The 22,897-nt window shown below is 42.9% G+C and overlaps 1 protein-coding gene across 1 annotated transcript in view; it reads left to right on the top strand.

The window, feature by feature from the left end:
* spire1a (spire-type actin nucleation factor 1a) overlaps positions 1-22,897 on the top strand; it is a 38,702-nt gene that overhangs the window by 4,238 nt on the left and 11,567 nt on the right. Inside the window, exons 2-5 of the mRNA XM_056298267.1 lie at positions 178-209; positions 13,707-13,967; positions 16,065-16,190; positions 22,719-22,790. Of these exons, the coding sequence (XP_056154242.1) occupies positions 178-209; positions 13,707-13,967; positions 16,065-16,190; positions 22,719-22,790 (491 nt within the window). The remainder of the gene's footprint in view (positions 1-177; positions 210-13,706; positions 13,968-16,064; positions 16,191-22,718; positions 22,791-22,897) is intronic.

Raw genomic sequence — 22,897 nt, 5'->3', positions numbered from 1 at the left:
TAATGTGATGCCGTGTTACATGGCGGTACATGTTAAAGCATTCAAAGGGTGTGTTGCTTTGTTTGTTACAGACAGCAAATCTATGCATGTATGATTTAATGAGTACATCTGTTGAATATTGAATACTGTACTTATGAGCATACAGATGTGAATAACACTGCTCTCTCTTTATTTCAGATGAATACAGATCGGCCCACACGTCATTAGAGGTGAGTTTTTACATTACATGAATATTACCTTTCTTAGTCATACATAGTTTTTAGTTTTCATATTTAAGTGGAATGGTATAACAGGTTTTATGTTTTGGCATGATAGTGCAGTTTCATTCAGTTTGACAGAAAAGATGTCATGTTTTTGTCCAAGGTTTTTAACTTTGATATTGTTGGTAATTACCTGAGCCTTTTCCTCTTTATAGCCCTTATGCTGAGTGCTGTACATGAGAAATATTTTTTTTCCATCACAATTAAGACCTTTCATTATCTTCTTTCCCACGGGTCTCCCACTGTTGTAACTGCATTGATTGGCATGACAACTCCATTGTATTGCTGGAAAAAACTTGGGAGAGAAGCATTGCTTGTGTATTTCCCATTTTCCAGTCCTTACAATGCGGAAAGGTGGGCTCTTTTTAAAAAAAAAAAAAGGAATCTCCTCATCATTAGTTCAAAGAGGACAATAGTAGGGAGTTGCTTTGTTGTCCATCATCCAGAAATGAGTGGAAATACCTCGATACTCGATGTCCCACATCGGTGTCGCTGTAAGCTGTGTGTAAGTGTGGCATTGCTCAGCAGGCACAGATGGAACCGAAGCAGGGGACAGGCGTACAGGGATGTTGTTCCACAGGCGTGCCCACGCTTACCGCAAACACATCCACAACAGTAGAGAACACAAATGCAGTATTTCGCACCCTTGTAAACCGTTTCAAACCAAAAAGATGCCGTGCTAACTCAGATGACGCCCTTTCAAGTGGCTTTTGAGGTTAGCCCGTTTTCCATATACTAGCCTATAGAAAGTGGGAGCTTATGATTTGTTCATGTTGCTCTCTGCATTATGTTCTCAATCTGGTGTTCTCAACTATTGCTGAAGAGCTCTTGAACAATGTGTTTTTGCTCTCCATAACACAATTATAAATACCAGACTTGGCCTTTATTGTAAGCTCACAGTTCTGTATGTAGATGTCTGACATTGTTAAACAAGAGGGAAAATGGATGTGGATCAGTGACCGCTGGCCAGTTTGTGTGCCATCTTACATGATTCCTCCACTGTTCATGTAATTTAGTATATGTACATATAGTAAAACCTTAAGAGAGACTTGCCCAGAGTACAGTCAGTATTCAGTCCTGTCATGTTTGGTCTGATGATCCTTCTTTCTGTCAGTCCCCCAGACCATGTGATTGCCAGTATGCATGTTTGTTAAACGTGACTGTGAAATGCCTCAGAATTCACTTCAGCTGACAATGCAATCACAGCTGAAGAACTGAGATGAAAGCATTTTCACCTTCTAACTGGTTTGTCGGCCTGAAAATGGCCAGCTTTAAGGCAAATAAGTGAAGATTACTGGCTTGAATGTGCTTTTCCCCTTTCAATGTTGAATAACCTGCCTCTTTCAATGGGTTGGTTTAGACTGACTCTCTTGTCACTGGCAGATATTGGCTTGCACCTTGAAAATTCCCCTTGTTTTTTTTTGTTTTTTTTAGTCTTGGGTTAGCAGCTGACCCATGCAGAGTCATTGGATTTGCCAATATACAGGAAAGAGAGAGGAGAGATGCTTGGAGTGAGTTGAGGTTCCAGCCAATTACACTTAAACTTAGGATGTATGCTAACCTTGTAGTGTTTAGGCCTATGTGGCAACGCCCCGGCACATAAGCTCCCTTTACCTTTTGCATGCAGTCTTGCAGCAGCTATTTGCCTGTTTATTCCAAGTGAGCTTAATGAGTTATTTCATTCATCGGCCAGCTATTAAATTTATTGTTTTTATGCTGCAAAATGAAACTCCTCTTTCTAGGACAGTCCAGTTGTCATTGAAATTCTAAACTGGCGGACATTTATTAATTCTGCAATCCCTGGATCTGTAAATTTCACCTAAGTTTCTTTGTCACCCAGTTTGCTTGAAATTGGTCAAACAGATGAATCCAACAGATATAGTTGATAGAACCCTCCCCTTTCCAAGGTGGGCAACATGATCCAGAAAGGGCCGGTGTGGGTGCAGGTCTTTGTTCCAACCAAGCTGTTACAAACCTGATTCTATTAGTCAACCAATAGTCTTTGCTAAGGACCTTGATCTGTAGACTCGGGTGTGTAACTTTCTTTATAAATGTATCTCTGATTTTTCCTTTTTCTCCCAATTTAGTGGCCAATCGAGCCCTATTTTAGTTCAAACACCCACCCTTGTACTGCATGCGTTCGCCAACTGAATCTCTCCAGCCGGCAGTCTCGAAGGAGACACCTCCCCACTTTTATGACAAGGCAAATCCAGGCCGAACCACTGCTTTTTCCGACACACACAGACGCATTCATGTGACGAACACAAGCCGACTCCGCCCCCCTCCCGAAGGCAGCGTTGCGAATTATTGCTGCTTCATGGAGTCCGGCCATAGTCGGATCTGACGAGACTGGGGCGCGAACCCCGGTCTCCAGTGGGCAACTGCATCGACACAAAGTTGATGCTTAGACCGCTACACCACCGCGGACCCCCGGGTGTGTAACTGCTTGTTTGGAAAAAGACCTGCACCCACACTGGCCCTTTCTGGATCATGTTGCCCATCCCTGCTGAGTCTAATTGATCACAAGAAATAATCCATCTCACATTTGGTCTCACTTGTCCATGGCTTTAAGTCCTATTTTTTGGCTGTGTCTGTGTGAGCAAACAAACTAATAGGTCCCTCTCAGCCTCTCCTCATTTCTCTACCCATGATTCTTTTTTGAGCAAATCATCAGGTCATGTGGAATTGACCCACTTTCCCTGTCTGGCTCTCATCTTACTGATGTCACCAATTAGCCAACGACCTGTGTTATTTGCATTAGGGTTGAACTAGAATCATCATCTCAGCAGTTTGAAGTGGATTTCCTCTGCAGAGCGGGAGACCTTTACTGCCTGCTGTAGGAAGGCTTAACCTGGTTTGTCTCCATTTTAGGATTAAGGTGATTAGTTTTTGCATCCTATTAGAAGTTTCCCTGGTCTTGATTTTGAGCTGTTAGTTTGCAAATGTCACATGTGACAATATTTGCATATGTCATGTAATCCTTAGTCGGGACTTGGAAAGAGAAAACGCTTGAGGCGTGGGTCATTTTTGGCATCATGTCCATATGGGCTGATGGTGTGTTAATAAGACTGATCAAGTATTCTGCACCATATTGATGTATAATCACTATCTGTTTACATGGAAACATGCCATATTTAAAAATCCAACTGAGGTTTCACCTTTAACTGTTTTGGTAATGTAAAGTATAATATCAAATCAAAACCAGTCTTCATGTTATACTCCCTCAAATGTTTCAGACTTCATTTTGTGAGAAATTTTTGGCAATAAGATTCTCTTATCATTTGGACAACAAAAGTGAGTATCACAATTGGACAATATCCAAATGTCATCCCGATATGACAACACTGTAAGACAATGAATTATAATATTGAAGTATTGCCCAAACCTATGCTAACTGAAGTAGACTGGCCCCGGTTCTCTTTAAACTAAAATATATTGCAAACTGTGAATCTAGAAACTATTTTTTCACTGGTAAGACGATCAAGCAGTAGCTAGTGTGGAAATGCAGCGACTGCCCACTCCCACATTTTATAGTCATTGCACTGAAAAAAAAACATGCCCTCAACCTCAATACTGCCACGTATCAGTCAGTAGTTATAAATCTAAATTCCTCTCCCATCTGTAATGCTTGTCTTGTTGCCCACTCGGGCTCTGGTTAAATTTATTCAGCCCTTGGTTCTCTGCCACAGTTTGTGTCTGCTGTGCTCTTGGCCAGCATCTTGTTCTTGCATGTAGCCAGTGTACAGTAACTGCCGTCAGTTCTGCAGCTGGCTGAACAGAAGCCGCGTGTGTCTTCCTACTGAGGCTCATGTGTTAAGTATTTGTGCATGGAGGCTGGGCGTCTCCGTCCCTCACACCCCTTTCCCCTGCAGACTCTGTCTGTCTGCACAGAGACTAGATTTCATGTCTGGCTGAACACGTTACACTACTGTCGGGGGGGGGGGGGGATCAGGCAGCTTAATCTCGTAGTAATTTTACCGCCTGACCCACAGATGTGGTAGCACAGTTTTATCAGTTTGTTGTGAGATTAAGCTTCTCTAAGGCAGCTAGATCTAACATTGCAGCGGGTGCGTGTGTTGCCTAATTTGCCTCTCAGATGCCTGCCCTGAATCCATGAGTCACGCTATACCCAGCACTTTTTCTGATCCATTTAAAAGTATTCCTGTCATGGACTACTCCAATTAAATGTACCAGTGACTGACAGCCTGATCAGCTTTTGTCACTGTCCCCTCGGTAAAACCTTGCACCATAACCAGAATGTGGATAAAAAGCCAAAGAAGTGCTAATCATTGCAAGCTCTTAACCTTTCACATTGATGCTATTTATGACTATTGTTGCCACTGGAGAAATCCACCTCCCTCTGGTCTAGTGTGGTATTAGATGATTATAATAGAATACACTTTGTCATTTGTACATACATACAATGAAATTCACTCTCTGCATTTAACCCATCCTAGTTGTGTAGCTAGGAGCAGTGGGCAGCTGCTGTGCAGCACCCGGGGACCAACTCCATTTATTTCTTCCTGTTGCCTCGGTCAGTGGCACAGGCAGGAGTATTAACCCTAGCATGCATGTCTTTTTGATGGTGGGAGGAAACCGAAGTGCCTGGAGGAAACCCACGCAGACAAAGGGAGAACATGCAAACGCCACGCAGAAAGGACCTGGAATGGCCTGGGGTTCGAACCCAGGACCTTCTTGCTATGAGGCAAGAGTGCTAACCACTGCGCCACCGTGCCGCCCATGAAGGGAGGTTTTCCTTTCAGTCACATTTATGAAGCCATCAGATCTTTTGCCAGATACCTTTACCACCAGCTTATGGTTTTCAAACCAAGTCAAAGTCCTTGGCCTGGAACGTGGAAAGGGACAAATGGGCTTGTGTGAAGGGAGCCAGTTTCCCCCCTCCACTGTTGGAGAGGTTATCTGTCTGTTTTTGTGTGGTGTCCAATAGCCCCTGTGTTTTTTGTTTGTTTGTTTTTTTTTGCAGCATTTTGAGTCCCACTAAGCAGGAAAAAACTCTTCTGTTAACTGAAGCTAATGGTTTCTGGGATGGCATGAAGACTGCTTCAGTTGTTGGGCTACCAGTAGCTGCAATAAAAAACTTTAGTGAATGGCTTTAGTAGGATGTTTTTGGGACATCACTGCTGTGTGCGTCATTGCCTCTGCTAACAGAAAATATTTTTTAAAAAAAAGGTCTCTGTCAGCAAAACAATGTGCATATTTTAGTCTGTTTTCAGATCCTGTGAGGTAGCCTGTGTGTCACTGTAAAAATGTGTCAAAATAGATCAAATTGCTTTTTATGTGTGTGGGAGGATTTAGTCCAAAGGATTCCCTCAGTCACAGTCTCCACTAGAAATGAGGACGTGTATAAAGGCAACGGTGCAGGTTTGATTCAGAAAGACATTTCTGGCTTCCCCGTCAGTCATCAGTGCTATTCAAGCACATACAAAAGATTAGGTGGGTTGTGTATGAATGAGCATGCACTGAGCTTTGCAGGCAGGTGCTAGCTCATCTGTTTTGGGGTTTTGTTTTGTTTTTTTTGATTAGGAAGTAAAAGCGGAGAAGTGCCCAGAATCAGCGGTCTTGTTTTGCTTGGTGCGTCGTGGCGAATACGTTGGAGATGCTGCAGGCTGGAGGAAGCTGAGCATCGGCTACCGCAGTGTAGGGAATCTAGATTTAGCATTGATTATGTAACTGTCTGTTCTGATGGCTTTGCACCGCCACTGCAGCCCAAACTGCTGAGCGCTGCTTATCTGACTGGTCTGTCAACTCAAAAGACCTCCGCGTTGGGTTTGGTCGCAAACGGTGTCTGACCATGGCTCACGTGCTCAGTCACATCTTGCAGCAATCTACATGGGTGCAGAATTTGGCTTTCCAACAGCCAGCACTTAACATTTTTAATTTGCCCAAAATGTTTAGAAATATTGGGATGTATATTTTTGCACCAGCGTTTATGAAGCTTTGTATTGATTTCAGTGAGTAGTTTAGTGAGAGAACAGTAGAGCATTAGTTTTTTTCCCCCCTGTAGGCCAGATCCGGTTAGATCAATTGTTTAATCTGCAGAGAGCTGCATAATGCAAAACAGATTGCCAGTCTGCTTCAGTGTGTTTCATTTGTAAGTCCTTAGTATTGGTTTTATACTCTTGACTTAAGGTATCCCTCAACTGAATGGTTAATTAATACAGAGATCCAGGGAAATTGAAATTGCATGTGTATTGATCCATTGATTTGCTGTAGGATGCAGCAGCACATTTTTTCTATTCTCTGTTTGTGTGGGCAGCTGTGGTGCCCTTCCGCACAACTCATTCTTTTCCCGTATTTTTAATGTCTGATCCTTCGCTTACTGTCCTTATGCTAGCAAATGACTGGAGTCGCACAGCTCAGAAAATAGCGACAGTGCCAGTTTGCCCCATTTTAAACTTCATGAAGCTGTCGGCATAATGTATTCTTCCTTATGAAGAAAGCATTACCTTTGATTTCCTGTAGAAACACCGTAAAAACATCAATCTTTAACTCCCCAGATGATGAGTATCAGCTGCTATATTGGCAGTATTTGTCCTTGTCGTCACCAATGTCCAAACAGACTTGTTTTCTCTGAGATATTGGGCCTGGGAGGAGGCCAATAGTGATGGTACTAATTAAATGTCTGTTTATCTCATTTTTTTCCATGGAGAGCCTGTGTCTACTAATTTTACATCTTGACAAACATTAGGCTTAATTTTTTTTTCTTGGAAAGGACAAAATTAGTTGGCCTTTTTATACCTCAAACAGGATTTTGAGTCTGAATCCTGGGTATTTGAAATTGCTCCTGAACTTGAACCAAAAGTCTAACCATACAGTAACACCAATTTATACAATCTTATGTTTTCAAATAGTCTTGTGATTTTTTTTAATTTTTCCGTCTTTATCTCCCCAATTGTATCCGGCTAATTACCCCACTCTTCCAAGCCGTCCCGGTCGCTGCTCCACCCCCTCTGCCGATCCGGGGAGGGCTGCAGACTACCACATGCCTCCTACGATGCATGTGGAGTCACCAGCTGCTTCTTTTCACCTGACAGTGAGGAGTTTCCCCAGGGGGATGTAGCGCATGGGATGATCTTGCTATTCCCCCCAGTTCCCCCTCCCCCCTGAACAGGCACCCCGACCGACCAGGGGAGGTGCTAGTGCAGCGACCAGGACACATACCCACATCCAGCTTCCCACCAATCGTGTCTGTAGGGACGCCCGACCAAGCCGGAGGTAACACTGGGATTCGAACCGGAGATTCCCGTGTTGGTAGGCAATGGAATAGATCGCTGCGCTACCCAGACGCCCCCCAGTCTTGTGATTTTTGACTAAGAATTATAGGATGCATATCCCTCCACTCATTTGTGAACACTAATTTGTTGCACTTCAACCATTGTGCTAACAAAATACTTATTGAAAACTAGCCATCACCCTGTTGAGTTTGTTTAAATGCCAGAACCTCAACACAACCTCCTTTACCATCAGGAGACAAATGTTATTCATGAGTGAAGAATCCTATTCGTATCCGTCATGGATTCCCAAGACTTTCTCTCACACAGACATTAATGAAGAGTGGACTTGAGATGCTCCTACTATTGTTTCCGTTATCGTAAGTCGAACATAGTGGGGTAAATGTAGCATTGGAGTACTCCTCGCCCTGAGTGATGATGTCATGTGCATCGCTGAACAAGCCCTGACTGTTGGCGTTGTTTTGGAGACCGTGAGAAATGGCTGGCTCAGATGGAAGTGCAGTTTTATTCAGGATGGACATAGAGGTCATGCTGAACTTTTGAGCATTCAGTACTAATGTGAATTATGTATTTGTATTATGTATCTGGATGTTTGTGGTATGGACCATCCTATACTGTTTAAATTCAGAGGTTTTAGGTGGTGGTGAGCCATCCTTTTTCTAACCAAGAAAAACAAACGAACTAGAATTTTTGACCATACAAGTCACCCGTGTGTGTGTGTGTGTGTGTATGTGTGTGTGCGTGTTATTCCATAACGTCCAGATGACTCATCCAGTTGTGAGTCCTCATGATTATGTGTGGGTAATTTACTCTGTTGGATGCGGTTTAGCAGAAATGTATTGATGAGAACTTGTTGTAATTAAAGTATTTTTCTCGCACACACCTTGGGCCCCTCCCAGTGTCTGATCTCAGCAGTAGGAAGGGAGGACCATCATTTAATGTGGGTCCATGCTACTTTGCTGTCAGAGCTTCTACAACAACGTTTGACACGCTGTGTAAAAAAAAAACCACAAAAAAACCCCACATACAACAAAACAAAACAAAACATCAGATTGTGGTCATTGTTTTCATTTAGCTTTATTCCATTTTAGTACAACACATTTTAGCGTGATTCGAGGTGTTTAAAATAAAGCAGAAGGTTTTCTTGCTGACTTTTCCTTGTGTATGTATGCACACTTGGTTTCCTAGCCTCCTGCTCTGCATTGCCTCCCTGCCTCATTCCTCTGAGTCACAAGTCTTCAAATGAGATTGCGACGTGTTAATGGAAAGCCGGGTTGTTGTTGTTTTCTCCCTCTGGTTTCCCTTCTTCTCTTCATCTGTCAGTTCATGGAGGACGCTGCGATCTAAGCTCCTTCTTTTCTCCATTATTCCTTCCTACCTGAACTTACAGGTGAATGATCTTGAGCCGACCCACAACGAAAGGCCAATGCTGAGAGAGAAAAAAAGAAAGAACAAACCATGGTGCTGTTTACAGCCAGCACGAGCAAATAAAAATATGAAACTTTTGCCTCTAGCTGTTAAGACTAGTGAGCAACACTGTTGGATTGGAAATATAAACATGACTGAAATTGCCAAGATGTATAATTGATATAATAATAAATCCATCCATCCATTTTCCAAGCTGCTTACCCTAACAAGGGTTGTGAGATGTTGGAGCCTATCCCAGCAGTCATTGGGCAGAAGGCAGGGAAATACCCTGGACAGGTTGCCAGTCCATCTCAGGGCAGATACAGAATCAGAAATAAAGTTCTGATTCTGATACATTCACACCTAGGGACAATTTAGCAAGTCTGATTCACCTGACCTGCACGTCTTTGAACTGTGGGAGGAAATGAATGCAGACACTTGGAGAACATGCAAACTCCAAGAGGACGACCTGTGATGGCCCCCCAAGGCTGGACAAGCCCGGGGTTCGAACTCAGGACTTTCTTGCTGTGAGTCGACAACGCTAACCACTGTGCCATATAATAAATAATACCTGTAATGAGTTATCTTGAAGATGAAATCCTTGTTTTGAGTTATGCACTTCTGAAGAAATCTGCCTCGTGACATTACGAGGTTTAGTCCTGTGTGTCGGAACTTTTTGTGGATTTTTACCTCATGTTTTGGCCCATAGAGACTAAGATGCACATATTTTTCTGGGCTTTTCCTGGATGATATGAACCAGATTCTAGTGCAGAGTGCTTTACAGAGTGCATTATTGACTACCGAGGTTTGTTTTCTGCTACCTTCTGTTGCGCTATCTGGGCCACCAGCCAACTGGATATAATAAACCACTTTAGGGTCATTTGAAATATTGGCCAGTGACATTTAGTTCTTGTGTATAAAAATAACGTTGCAGCTTATACCTCGAGTGGTTTCACAACAGTTGCGTGGATGTAAGCTTGCACAACTACTTCTATAGTTCAGATGAGTAAGCAGGGCAATCTTTCAGTCTTCCCCCATCACTTTTAAGGTTGATATTTTGGACTAGTTTGCCTTTCCCTCTACAGAAAAGTACTTTATGATCGTATCACAGAAACTACAGTTACTATCGCCTCAAAAGAGGCGATTCCCCTTTGACTCCAAAGAGGCGATCTATGTGAAGAGGGACCAACCATCCCTGAACCGGGGGGGGGGGGGGCTAAGAGTACATCTGTCACCATCTTATAATGTTGCGATTTTTTTAGGGAGGGGGGGCATTTTTCCCCCTCTTTTTTTCCTCAATTGTATTCGGCTAATTACCCCACTCTTCCAAGCCGTCCCGGTCACTGCTCCACCCCCTCTGCTGATCTAGGGAGGGCTGCAGGCTACCACGTTTCCTCTGATACATGTGGAGTTGCCAGCCACTTCTTTTTACCTGACAGTGAGGAGTTTCGCCCGGGGGACGTTAGCACGTGGGATGATCATGCTATTCCCCCCAGTTCCCCCTCCCCCACAAACGGGTACCCTGACCAACCAGAGGAGGCGCTAGTGCAGTGACCAGGACACATACCCACATCCGGCTTCCCACCCGCATACATGGCCAATTGTGTCTGTAGGGACGCCCGACCGGGATTCGAAGTGGTGGAGATCCCCGTGTTGGTAGGCAACGGAATAGACCGCCACACCACCCGGACGCCCCCCTCATGCTGTGATTGCACCTATTCCCCAATCCTCTGTGAATAGTACACATGGTCATTGTAACTGTAGTTAATGGTGACGGTACTTTGCATATGAAACCAATCGTTGTTTTCGGTTGTTATGTCACTGTATTGTTTATAAGGATGGGGATACCGGAAGTCATTTGAGACTGAAGGGGTCACTTAGGGCCCAGACACACCAAACCGATATCAGAGAACTAACGACGACGAAGGCCGAGTGTTGCATCGCCTCACGTCGCCTGCGTCTGGGCCAAAAAGTAGCACTTGAACACACCGCAAAGACTACAGCCACCGGCCAACTAGCACGTTCTGCGCCTGTGTGAGAGGAAATAACTCCCCATACCAGCAGGTGGCGGTAGTTTGTTTGCGTCATGGACTGCGGCTATACAAACCGTGAATAAAGCCGTGTTTGCTTACCATTTTCACTCAACTCTCACTCACTACGGACGGTGTCGTAATATAGCTACTTCTAATCGAGAATATGTCTGATAAAAAGTTGCAAATGGCACTGGCGTTGTCAGACCTTGGTCTTCGTCATTCATAATAACAGCTTGAACTATGCTGAATTTACTTTATGGGACTGAATCAACTGAAAATGAGTCAGACTAAAATAAGACTCGCTATTTTCGCAAACAGCACGAACAAGTGATATTTACCGTGCGCTAGCGAACAATAACACAAACAATTACGAACAGTTTCTCAAGAGCTCAATAGCCAAAAAGAAACTCTTACCTGATATAACAAGTTTATTTTCCATCTCACGCCAGAGTTCTGCTTTCACCACTCGGTTGGCATAACATTTTTCTGTAATGTACAGGGCTGGCCTCCCCCCGAATCGTGCTGATCAACTGGTCTTCAGTTTCTTCATTGCCATGTCGTTGTGAAAATATTAGCTTCTTGAAATGTTCAGGTGAGGTGAAGACGAAAAAGGAGAAGAGCCTTCTGTGTGTGGCCTCTTGTCTTCGTCGTTTGCTTGCTTTCATAACTTTCCGTTTCTCTTTTCATGCACTGATTCGCCAAGCTGAACAGCCAATCAGTGATCTCTCTTACCGATGGGCTCCGCTGCCGATTCCACATGCTAAATCAGCCGAAAAACTGCCGACGGGTCCGACTAGTGCCAACGGTGTGGGACACACCGCAAAAACGAGGGCCACAGACGCTCACCGACAGCCCGACATCGGCCTGGTGTGTCACGGCCTTTAGATGAGTGATGAAACGTTTCTCTCAAACTTATCCAGATGAACTGATTCAACTTTCTGTGATTTCCTTACCCGGATTATTGAGCATGCATCAAGACTTATGACCATATACTGAAACCTGTACATCCTTGTAGGCTACGAGACCTTCTCTGCTGCTGCTGCCTCCTAGGCTGATGTTGGCCTACACATGGCTTATAAAGTTGCATAATAAAGCACTTTGGAATAGGATATTTGTTTTAGCTGTGGTGGATGAAGGATTATCGGCGAGGATGGAGAGATGGTTGATAAATGACAACCGTCTAACTACCAGAAAACCCCTGCCTTCTTTATTAAATATGTAACTGAAAATCCAGCTGCTAGTATTAAGTATGAAATAATTTTATTGGAATTAAGGGAATGCAAATATTTATTAAAATCTTTTTGTTTTTTAAACCATCACGTTCTAACAAAATACTTAGTGGCACATTTGTCAGTTGTGTAATGTATTTTCTTTTTGTCTGTCTTATCTGCTAAAGCCAATAAGCTCAGACATGCTCAGTCAACAGTCCACCCTTCATTACATTACATTACCTTCCCAGACACATGAACCATTTGCTGTTCCTTGGCACCAGCTTGAGCATAGCAAGCCTCACCCAGCCTCACTACCTTCATCCTCATTGTTCTGTTAGGGCACCTCCCTTTCTCAACACTGTCACTCCATCAATTTAAATTAAACTAATGACCCACAGCTAAGGTCCCAGCAGGCAGTGCACATCAGAAAAAGTTGGTTTGGCATTTCAAATAGTTGCCTTGGCTATTCATATTGGCACGGAAGAGGAGTGCTTTGTTTGGGTTAAAGCTGCAGTGTCACCTGTCCTGTAAAGCAGATAAAATTGGTGCTTTTCATCCTAAATGTAGGCTAGGCCAGTTGGGGTTATTTCACATGTGCCTTCTCCCTGTTTATATACTTGTCTAATGTTGTAATATTCCTTTGAGGAATACTTCATGGACTCAAAACAAATTTCATAGTAGCACTCCCAGAATAACTACTTCCTTATGCACCTCCATTTGGCGTTTCCTACAATTATATTAAGCTTAATGTAAGCCTTGTCGTCCTGAGGTTTTTGTAGGTTGTGTCAGGTCTTTTGGCTCATGTCGATGTTGTTTGTCTGTTTCAGCTCAGAACACCAACGCTCACCTGACCAGTGAAATCACATCTAAATTGGCAAAGGGCCGTCAGTGGTCGATCTTATGGAAATTATATAATTGGGCTTTTTGGAGATGGCTTTGCAGGGCAGAGCTGGCTGGTTATGTCAGAGTGAAAGAGCGTCTTTGTCCTTTCTAAGCCTGATGGTAGTTTGAGAGTTTAAGATAAGATACAGACATGTGAGTTGGATCCGGTCTCAATAAGGATAGGCCATACCTTATTTGTTAATGTGAGGAGGCAGTGATGAAATCATCCACAAATTGCACTAATAACCATGTTACATGTAGGAACACTGTGGCCTTGGACACGAGATATTATTTTGTCCATTCAGGTGGATGGATTGGTCGTAGATGGAGTTGAGATGAGGACAGTACTGAACCGTAGATTCTGATCAAATGTTGGATGAGGTGAGGATATTTTATTGAGGACAAAAAGCAAATGAAGATGGCTTTGACAAAACTGGATAATCACTGTCCTCGGGATGCAGTGGTCGATTCCTCAGACTAGGCCTCCTTCACAGACATAAACTTAACCTAGTATTAAAATATGACATTTCTCTCAATTGGGAATTTCATGAAAAGGGGCTATTTAGTTCAGGAAAGGGTTGACTCCAGGTCTGTGAACTAACTTGTTAATCACTGGTGGATAACATGAATACATCCCACTTGTACTTTTTCCATCTGTAGGTAATTGAGTCATTGGGCATCATGATCTATAAAGCTCTGGACTATGGTCTCAAAGAGAATGAGGAGCGTGAGCTAAGCCCCCCCCTGGAGCACCTGATCGACATGATGACAAACACCACAGAGACAGAGAGCGACCCCTGCCCCGACGAGGGCTACGAGGCCACTGAGGAGGAAGATGAGGGTGAGGGGGATGAAGCTCCTGCCGTTAGTGTCACCACCACCACAGTCAGCAGCATTCGCAGCTATCGAGACATCGTTTTGGTAGGTCGGTGAGGGCAGGGTGCGGTCAAAACTTCAGTCTGGACCGAAAGTAATTTGTGCTGTTAACCAATTTAGAGATGCACAGTTTGTTCAACTAAAATAATTGATAATGGAAACTTTTTGGATGTTTGATCATAATTGATTGTTACTGCATGTGCACCCCCCCCCCAAAAAAACCCTTGGGGTAATTCAAAGTAAAAGCTCCATGATCCCAATAAGCGATCTAAACAATCTTGGTCAAAGAACAATATATGATAACTCGCAGACAGCCATGTTTAGTCTCAAGTACTGTCTGCCATAGTTTCTCTCTTACATAAACATGTATAAAACCAATTTAGATCAGTCAACAGAAAAGCATGAGAACCTCAGGAAATGAAAGCTTAATTTGTCAGACACTCTCCTTTGGTGTGTAAAATGTAAGATTTTCATTGAGCTGCACATCAAGACAGTCACTGCTACAGCTCCCCGCAGACTCTCTCGGTCGGGGCCTCCACCCTCAAAATTGTCCTCATAACGTCTGAAATGTGTGAGGGTTAATTTTAGCTGTGTAAACACACTTGTATTCATGGAATAGGCTTAGATGTTCTTACGGCCTTGAATCCTTCCATATAATGAACCTGGTGTATAACACATGGCTGGGGCTATGTGCTACTTGTGCATGTCTAGCCTTGCTGTTAGGCCCCTAATTGCTCCCAACAATCACTCTGTTGAGTATGTTTTCCAACATGTGGCTACAACAACATGGAAGATTAGATAACTACACATTCCTGACTGACCTCCTTATCTCCCATTTACTCTAATCTAGGCAAGGGTAGATGGAGTGAGTGAGGATCCAGAGAGATTTTACGACGAATGAAGATGACAGCCCTTTCTAGTGCAAACATTTCAGAGATGGGAGTAATGAGATGTTTAATGTGGCACATAAATTTGTTGTAGCGCAAGAGAGTGAACTAAAGAGCTGCTCCACCAGTGGTTCTCAATCAGGTCCTTGGGGAACCCCCAGTTCTGCTACTTTTCTATTCTGCCAGGTATCCCAGCCACCTAATAGGGGAGTTCCTAGACCTGGTATGACAGGTGAATGTTATTAATTAAATGGTATGTTATTAATTAAATGGTAGAAGGGCTAACAGGTAGTAGTGGGGATCCCCAAGGACCACAGTGAGAACAACAGTACTAAACTGTCGTCGTCTTCATCTGTGATGGCTGACAAAGTTGCTGCAACACTTTTCTACTTCACTGCTCATCAAATGGTGGAAAGAACACCTGTTCCAAAAATGCACCTTGGATCAAAACACCTCTGCTCAAGGTCAAGAGCTACTTTTAACCCAGCCACTGTTACAGATGAATTTATTGATACCAGCCGTCCATGGTTTGTTAAACTATATTTGGCCCTTGGATGAAACCAGTTTCTGTTTGATAATGATCTAACTACTAAGCAGGAACAGTGGAAACCACCTATGCAAAGATATTTCGAATATGCTCTGGTGTCATTTTACTTTATTTTCCGTTGAAGAGCCTTCCCTGTGTCAGACATTCCAGCACCGGGCCAAACCCATGAGAAATGTCATTCGCCCTGTTCCTTCCTTTTGTCCCTGGGGCCAATTTGACAGTTCTGCTTTTGTTTTCCAAGACCAGCTTTTTTTTTTAATTGTTATTTGCAAAGCACAATACCATGTCAGGGTTTAAAAGGGCGCATGATGATGCTGGTAAACCACTGGATGATCAGGTTCATGCTGCTGAAAGGACCGGTTTTATTTGTTTTGTTAGATGCATCTCTGAATAGTCCAACTATTTTGCATAATGGTAGCTCAAAAAGTGTATATGATACAGATTGATAACAGATGGCAAAGGGTTGGTTTGAAAAGCACCAAGGTAGTCAAATGTCTTCATGTCCATCTGTTTATAATACTGTACACTGGGCGGAGTTCAGTTCATTAATATTTCTAAGAAAAGAAGGGCCAAACAATTTCCCTGTCATACTGAAGTTTGTGGTTGTTTAACTTGGTGTGATCATGACCAGCCGTGAAAGTTACTGGTGTATCTTGACAACGCATAACTGGTTACATAACCACCAATCTGTTACACACCCCATTACAGCTGTGCTCATCCCACCTGCCCAGCCCATCAGATGCCCCCAACCACTACCAGGCGGTGTGCCGTGCCCTTTATGCTGAGACCAGGGAGTTGCGCACCTTCCTGGAGAAGATCAAAAGTGCCAAAGAGGTGAGACACAAACTCAGGCTTCTGGACCTGCTAGTTTTTTGTTTTTTTTCTTCTGACATCTGGCTGTGAGGAATCATGAGAAAGAGCCTACAGAGCCATCTGCTTTCCCATCCGAGTCCACAAGTCGTGTTTTTCAGAGCAGCTGGTTGAAAAAAGTTACTGATCAATAAGTCCGTGGCTATTTTTTATCACCCATTGTACTTGATCAATGAAATAAACAGCTGAGAGATTATTCATGAAAATCCCGTATGACTATGTGGCAATAATTTCTGTAGGATTAGCGGCTTAATAGGTTCATGAATGATATTAATTGCTTCAAAATGAGTTCCGGATTCCCTCAAATTGTTGACTTGGAAAACAGTGACAATAAGTCATTCAGAACATTTGTCTTGGTTGCAACTCAATATCTTGATACACAATGCACCTAATTAAATAACAATTAAGAAAAAGCATGAAAGAAACTGGGAAGCGAAAGATTAGTGTGTAAGAAAGGGGGGGAAAAAATCAACACTTGCAATGGTGTAATGGATTTTTATTTTAAGTGGGCAATCTATGACCACTTGTCTGTGATTATTATAAGGCAGTTCATCACTAATAAAAATAAAAAAAATCTGCACAACATTTATCTGTTGTTTTCCTTAAAATCCCATCCTTATATGTTCATTTCATCGAAAGGATTTGCCTATTTAGTCCATTATAATTCTGTTTATCCTCTTTCAGTGTTGTATTGTGTAAATTGTGTAAACACAACATCTATTGCACGTTGTCCGTCTTGGGAGAGAGATCCCTCCTCTGTTGCTCTCCCTGAGCTTTCTCCCTGTTAAAGGTTTTTTTTTTTAGGGAGTTGTTCCTTATCCGATGAGAGGGTCTAAGGACAGGCTGTTGTGTTGCTGTTAAGGCCACTGAGGCAAATTTGTAATTTGTGATATTGGGCTATACAAATAAAATTGACTTGACCTATTTAAAGTGGGTAAACTGTATTTGATAAACTTGAGAAGATGGGTAAACGGCACTCTACATTTCTGGGCCCATGTCTTTCAACCATTCTGGCCCTCGGTGTCTAATTTGAAGTAGTGCATGACTTGTGAATAGTGACGTGTGTGAGAGAGAGAGAGAGCGAGAGAGAGTGTGTGTGACTTTTTTTCAGAAACTGTCAATGGTGTTGATAAAAGTGCTCAATAAATGACGAGTGGAATATCAAGATAGATGTAGGGGAAAAAAGTTTAATACATAGCAGTACAAGCTTGTTTTGTGCGTCGCGCACTCATCAGCTGCCAATGAATCAGTCATTGGCAGTTGATGAGTGCGCGATGCACGAAACAAGCTTGTACTAAAAGTGTTTTTTCTACATCTATCTTTATATATATGTATGTATGTATGTATGTATGTATGTATGTATGTATGTATGTATGTGTGTGTATATATATATATATATATATATAGCGTTTTTTTCCGAAAAGTCAATGGTGTTGAGTGCTCGACTAATGAGGAGCGGAATATCAACACAGATACAGGAAAAAGAGGCATGACGCTGGGCAATGTAACGGTATGATTCTTTGTGAAAAAAAAAATTAGCAGCTGATGAGTGCGAGACGCATGAAACAGGCCTCTAAACTGCTATGCATTAAAGTATTTTTTCCTGTATCCATGTTGATATATATATATATATATATATATATACATGTATATGTATATGTATGTGTGTATGTATATATATATACATATATATACATGTATATGTATGTGTGTGTGTATGTATGTATGTATGTATGTATACATATGTATGTATGTATGTATGTGTGTGTGTGTGTGTGTGTGTGTGTGTATAAGTATATAGATAGATAGATAGATAGATAGATAGATCAACACGAATACAGGAAAAATCACCATATATATATATATCCAGTGAGTCAAGTAAATTCTTTGAGACAGTACAAGCCTGCTTCATGCCATAAGCAATCATCAGCTGTCAGTGCTTTCATTGCTTATGGCATGAAACAGGCTTGTACTGTCTCGTAAAGAATTTACTTCACTCCATGGATTATTTTGCTCCTTATTTGTTGAGCTTTTTCCCTACTGTTGATTGTTTCTTTTAACAAAGTTTTATATATATATAGCTGGCCTCTGTGCCAGGCCAACTGAGAGCTAAGGCACCCTTAAGACCACCTGGCATGGCTTGCCACTGCCTGGTTTGGCTTTCCAGTCCTGTCTCCATAGACCCATTTAGGGCTGATCAATACAGACATATCAACTGTCAACATATTTTTGACCGAATACCTCTATCAATATTTTGACAATATTGTAGAGATGACTATCGGTGCTCTCACAAAATACTTACACAATGACATTTTTGATAAACACTCATTAGTAGTGTGGATATCATGTCCAAACAGGTAGAGACAAATAATATACAACTAGAAGTTCAGAAAATTGCATCTCTTTACTGCAATGCAGCTTTTAAAACTAGCAAAAGATGACACTTAGTATGTCATATCATGATATTACAATATCCAAAATCCCAGATGATAGATAGTCTTATATCACGATATAATATCGATACATTGCCCAGCCCTAGCTAGCCCCATTATTAGGTAGCTGACCAGCTCAGTGGATTAATCCTGGTCCCTGCACTCTGTCCGTCTACTCTGTCTGTCACAGCAGACATGACCTGTGGAAACCTTGTGTTTGTTAATGGGGTATCCACCAAACCAGTGTGAGGCCAGTCTGTTGGAGATGTATCTCTTCTCTTCAAATGAATCAGGCCTATATAGAATACAATCAGGCCTATATAGAATATGTCATTGCATGACATAAGGGTTAGAACCAGTTGACACCTTTGTCTATTGTTGCATGCTAATATTATAATGTCACAGTAATAGATGGGAACCTCAGAATTGCATCTCTGCTCTTCGCAGATGATGTGGTTTTGTTGGCTTCATCAGAACAAGACCTCCAGCGCGCACTGGGGCGCTTTGCAGCTGAGTGTGAAATGGCCGGGATGAGAGTCAGCACCTCCAAGTCTGAGGCTATGGTTCTCTACCGGAAAATGGATTCCTCCCTCTGGGTTCGGGTTGAGTTGTTGCCTCAAGTGAAGGAGTTCAAGTATTTCGGGGTCTTGTTCACGAGTGAGGGTAGGATGGTGCTGGAGATTGACAGGCAGATTGGTAAAGCATCAGCAGTAATGCGAACGTAGGACCAGATCCTTCACCTATAACCCTCACCTATGATCATGAGCTTTGGGTAGTGACCAAAAGAGTGAGATTGCAGATACAAGCAGCTGAAATCAGTTTCCTCCGTAGGGTGTCTGGACTCAGCCTTAGAGAACGGGTGAGGAGCTCAGACATCCGGCGGGAGCTTGGAGTAGATCCACTGCTCCTTTGTGTTGAAAGGAGCCAGTTAGGGTGTCTGGGTAGCGTAGCAGTCTATTCTGTTGCCTACCAACACGGAGATCGCCGGATCGAATCCCCGTGTTGCCTCTGGCTTGGTTGGGCATCCTATAGACACAATTGGCCATGTCTGTAGGAGGGAAGCCAGATGTGGGTGTGTGTCCTGGTCGCTGAACTAGCGCCTCCTCTGGTCGGTCAGGGCACCTGTTCGAGGGGGAGGGGGAACTGGGGGGAATAGCGTGATCCTCCCATGCGCTACGTCCCCCTGGTGAAACTCGTCACTGTCAGGTGAAAAGAAGCGGCTGGTAACGATTCCACATGTATCGGAGGAGTCATGTGGTAGTCTGCAGCCCTCCCGGGATCGGCAGAGGGGGTGGAGCAGTGACCAGGACAGCTGGGAAGAGTGGGGTAATAGGCCGAATACAATTTGGAAGAAAAGGCGGGGGGAAGAAACGAGCCAGTTTGGGTGGTTTGGGCATCTGATTAGGATGCCTCCTGGGGGGCTTCCTTTGGAGGTATTCCGGGCACCTCCAACTGGGAGGAGACCCTGGGGTAGACCCAGAACTTGCTGGAGGGACTACATATCCAATCTGGCCTGGGAATGTCTCGGGATCCCCCAGGGGGAGCTGTAAGGTGTTGCTGGGGAGAGGGACGTCTGGAGTGCCCTACTTAGCTTCTGCCACCACGATCCGACCCCGGAGAAGCGGCTGATGATCAGATGAGATGAGTCATAGATGGTGCAACCAAATTTTCATTATTTCATATGCACTGCACTGCATATTGTAAAAAGAAATCGAGTGGCTGAAAGGGCTGTCGAGCTTTGCACAAAAGCCTGAAAAGTCTTTCCATAATGACCAGTCCAAACTGTTGATCTCTTTGAGGAGATGGGAAAGCTTAGATGGGTAGACGTTAGAGAAGAGGGTGCATGTGGTTCTGTCCGTGCTGCCATTTACATGTCACTACTCCACAAGCTGGTCTTGTCACCACTACACCATCTTGTGGCGCTCTTCTTTTTAATTACATTTAGGGCTCGTTTTGTTCTTTTTTTCACTCAGCTGGATGAGGATCTTTGATTACTGGAGTCGATCCATCACAGTTACTGCTGTGGTGAGATGGAGATCAATGCCTCTACCAGAGTTTTGTACATTTAGAAATGAAGGTCCACAAATGACCTTCACATTTCAGGTTTCTACTAATTGTTTAGAATAACAGGAAACAAATTGACATGCAAACCAAGTGAATGTCATTCTGAATTTGTGCTTTTCCAGTGCTTTACATAGTCCCCTTTTTGTGGATCATATGCGTCCATAATGACTTTTAAAGAATGCGACAGCTGCACTGTCATGGCAGTGTTGCCTATAGACATTTTGGGAACTATTCTGCAGTGGCTTTGTACCTGTCAATAAAGATAAACATCTCTAAATTAGAGAGCTCTTCTTTATTTCTTTTAAGCATATCAATACATTATGGAAAAGGGGAAACATTGCTGTGCCTTGGTGATGGAAAGTGAGAAAGGCTGGAGCTGGCACACATTTTAGTACTTTTGTTTGCCTTGATTGAATTAGAAGAGACTTAAATTTCATGACATAGTTGGAGCTCGTGAGACCGTAACTGCATGAACATACAAGCTGTAACTGCAGCAGCAATAATGTTTTTTCCACATGTGTTATATAATATACAGTTAGCCAGTATAGCCTTATTACTTATTAGACCAGCGTAAGGAGCTTTAAAAGGGGATCATAGTGCAATAGGGGCTTCTTAGTACTCACCCTGTGTGTGTGTGTGTGTGTGTGTGTGTATCCCAGGATAATCACTGATGCATATTCATGGTGCACATATGTTTACATTTTATTCTTATTTCTATTTCGTATTTTATCTTCTATTTCTGTTTATTTCTATTTTTCTTATTTCTATTTATTTCTATTTTCTTGTTATCTTATATTTTGTTAGTTTTTCTTTACTAGAGTGTGAGTGTCTATAATAGGACCCAATTTCCCCTCGGGGATGAATAAAGTATTTCTGATTCTGATTATCTGTAGAAATCCCTTATACACTCCCCAGGAGGACTCATCTCTCATTTTCTCTCTCGTCAATGTGTGTCATAGATTTTTCTCTTGCTGAGATTACCCTTGTATTTTTCAGTCTATCTATGAATAGACCACATCCTTGTTTTAGATGTGAGGGGTGTGGGTGAGATTCATGCCGGGTAAGAGGCAGTGCACCAAGATGTGAGATGAGGGTTATCTGATGCTTGGAGAGGGGTTTGGGGAGATGGAGAACCAGGTGAATAAGGAATGACTTGATGTGCAGAGGGAATAGAGTCAGGAGAAATCAACCAGAGCCAAGATCTCCTCCTTCAGGCTTTCTTCCTTTTGATCTTAGAGTCTGGCACGGAGAGACACCCTAGATCATGTTTGATTCATCTCGCTTGAAATAACTCTTGATTAAAAGGGCCTGTGGACAAACGAGTTTTGGTTTGATGGATAAAGGGTAGAATGTGTGTTTGGTTGGATGATGGAAAGAAAGGGAGAGAAAGAAAGTGTTTTTGTGTTGGCCATGCAGCTGGCTGGTCTCTATCTAAAGTGTTCCAGCATGCGAGTCCAGTGTGCTACCATTGCAGTGCCTAGCAGTTTATATAACTTCTCAAAAATTCCGTTATGTTTGGTTATATTGGAACAAAGGCATACTTATGTAAACGGAGCTGCCCTAAACATTTGCCCTTTCACCCCCAATCTTGTATAGAATATTTACTTGTCCCCATCTAAAATTTTCTATAACTAGCTTGGACTTGTGCTGTGTGGAGGACTTGGCAGGGGGGCAGATACTAAAAGCTGTCATTAGGTGGTCATTGATTTTTGCCCCTGGGCCCCTCTCAATGTTGCCCGGTCTCATGGGGTGAGGCAAACACCAGACATGCTGTAGTGTGAAATGCAGGTCATCGATTGAGTGAACATGGGTGGTTTTTCCAGGTCTCACTCTAAGCTGTGACTACAGGGGTGTCTCTGAATGCACATTTTCAATGAAAATACATTAATGAAGTAATCATTCAGTTTTTTTCTCTCTCGATTGTTGTAACTTCACTGCTTTTCTATTCCCCCCCCCCCCCGACCTTTTTATCTGGGATGGATGGATGCATGGATAGAACCTACGGAAGATGGAAGGTGAAACTCGGGAGCCTGTTAAGGACCTTAATGAGCTGCAAAATGCTGATTGGGTAAGAGACTTTTGATGAAGTACACTTGGCACCACTGTTTTTATTGTCAGATTAAAGACTGTGCATGAGTAAATACTCTACTGCAGTATGTGTTCTAATGAGATTTT

The sequence above is a fragment of the Lampris incognitus genome, chromosome 18 (assembly GCF_029633865.1).
Source record: "Lampris incognitus isolate fLamInc1 chromosome 18, fLamInc1.hap2, whole genome shotgun sequence".
NCBI classification, from domain to species: Eukaryota; Metazoa; Chordata; class Actinopteri; order Lampriformes; family Lampridae; genus Lampris; species Lampris incognitus.
This window is presented reverse-complemented; position numbering and strand designations above follow the sequence as displayed.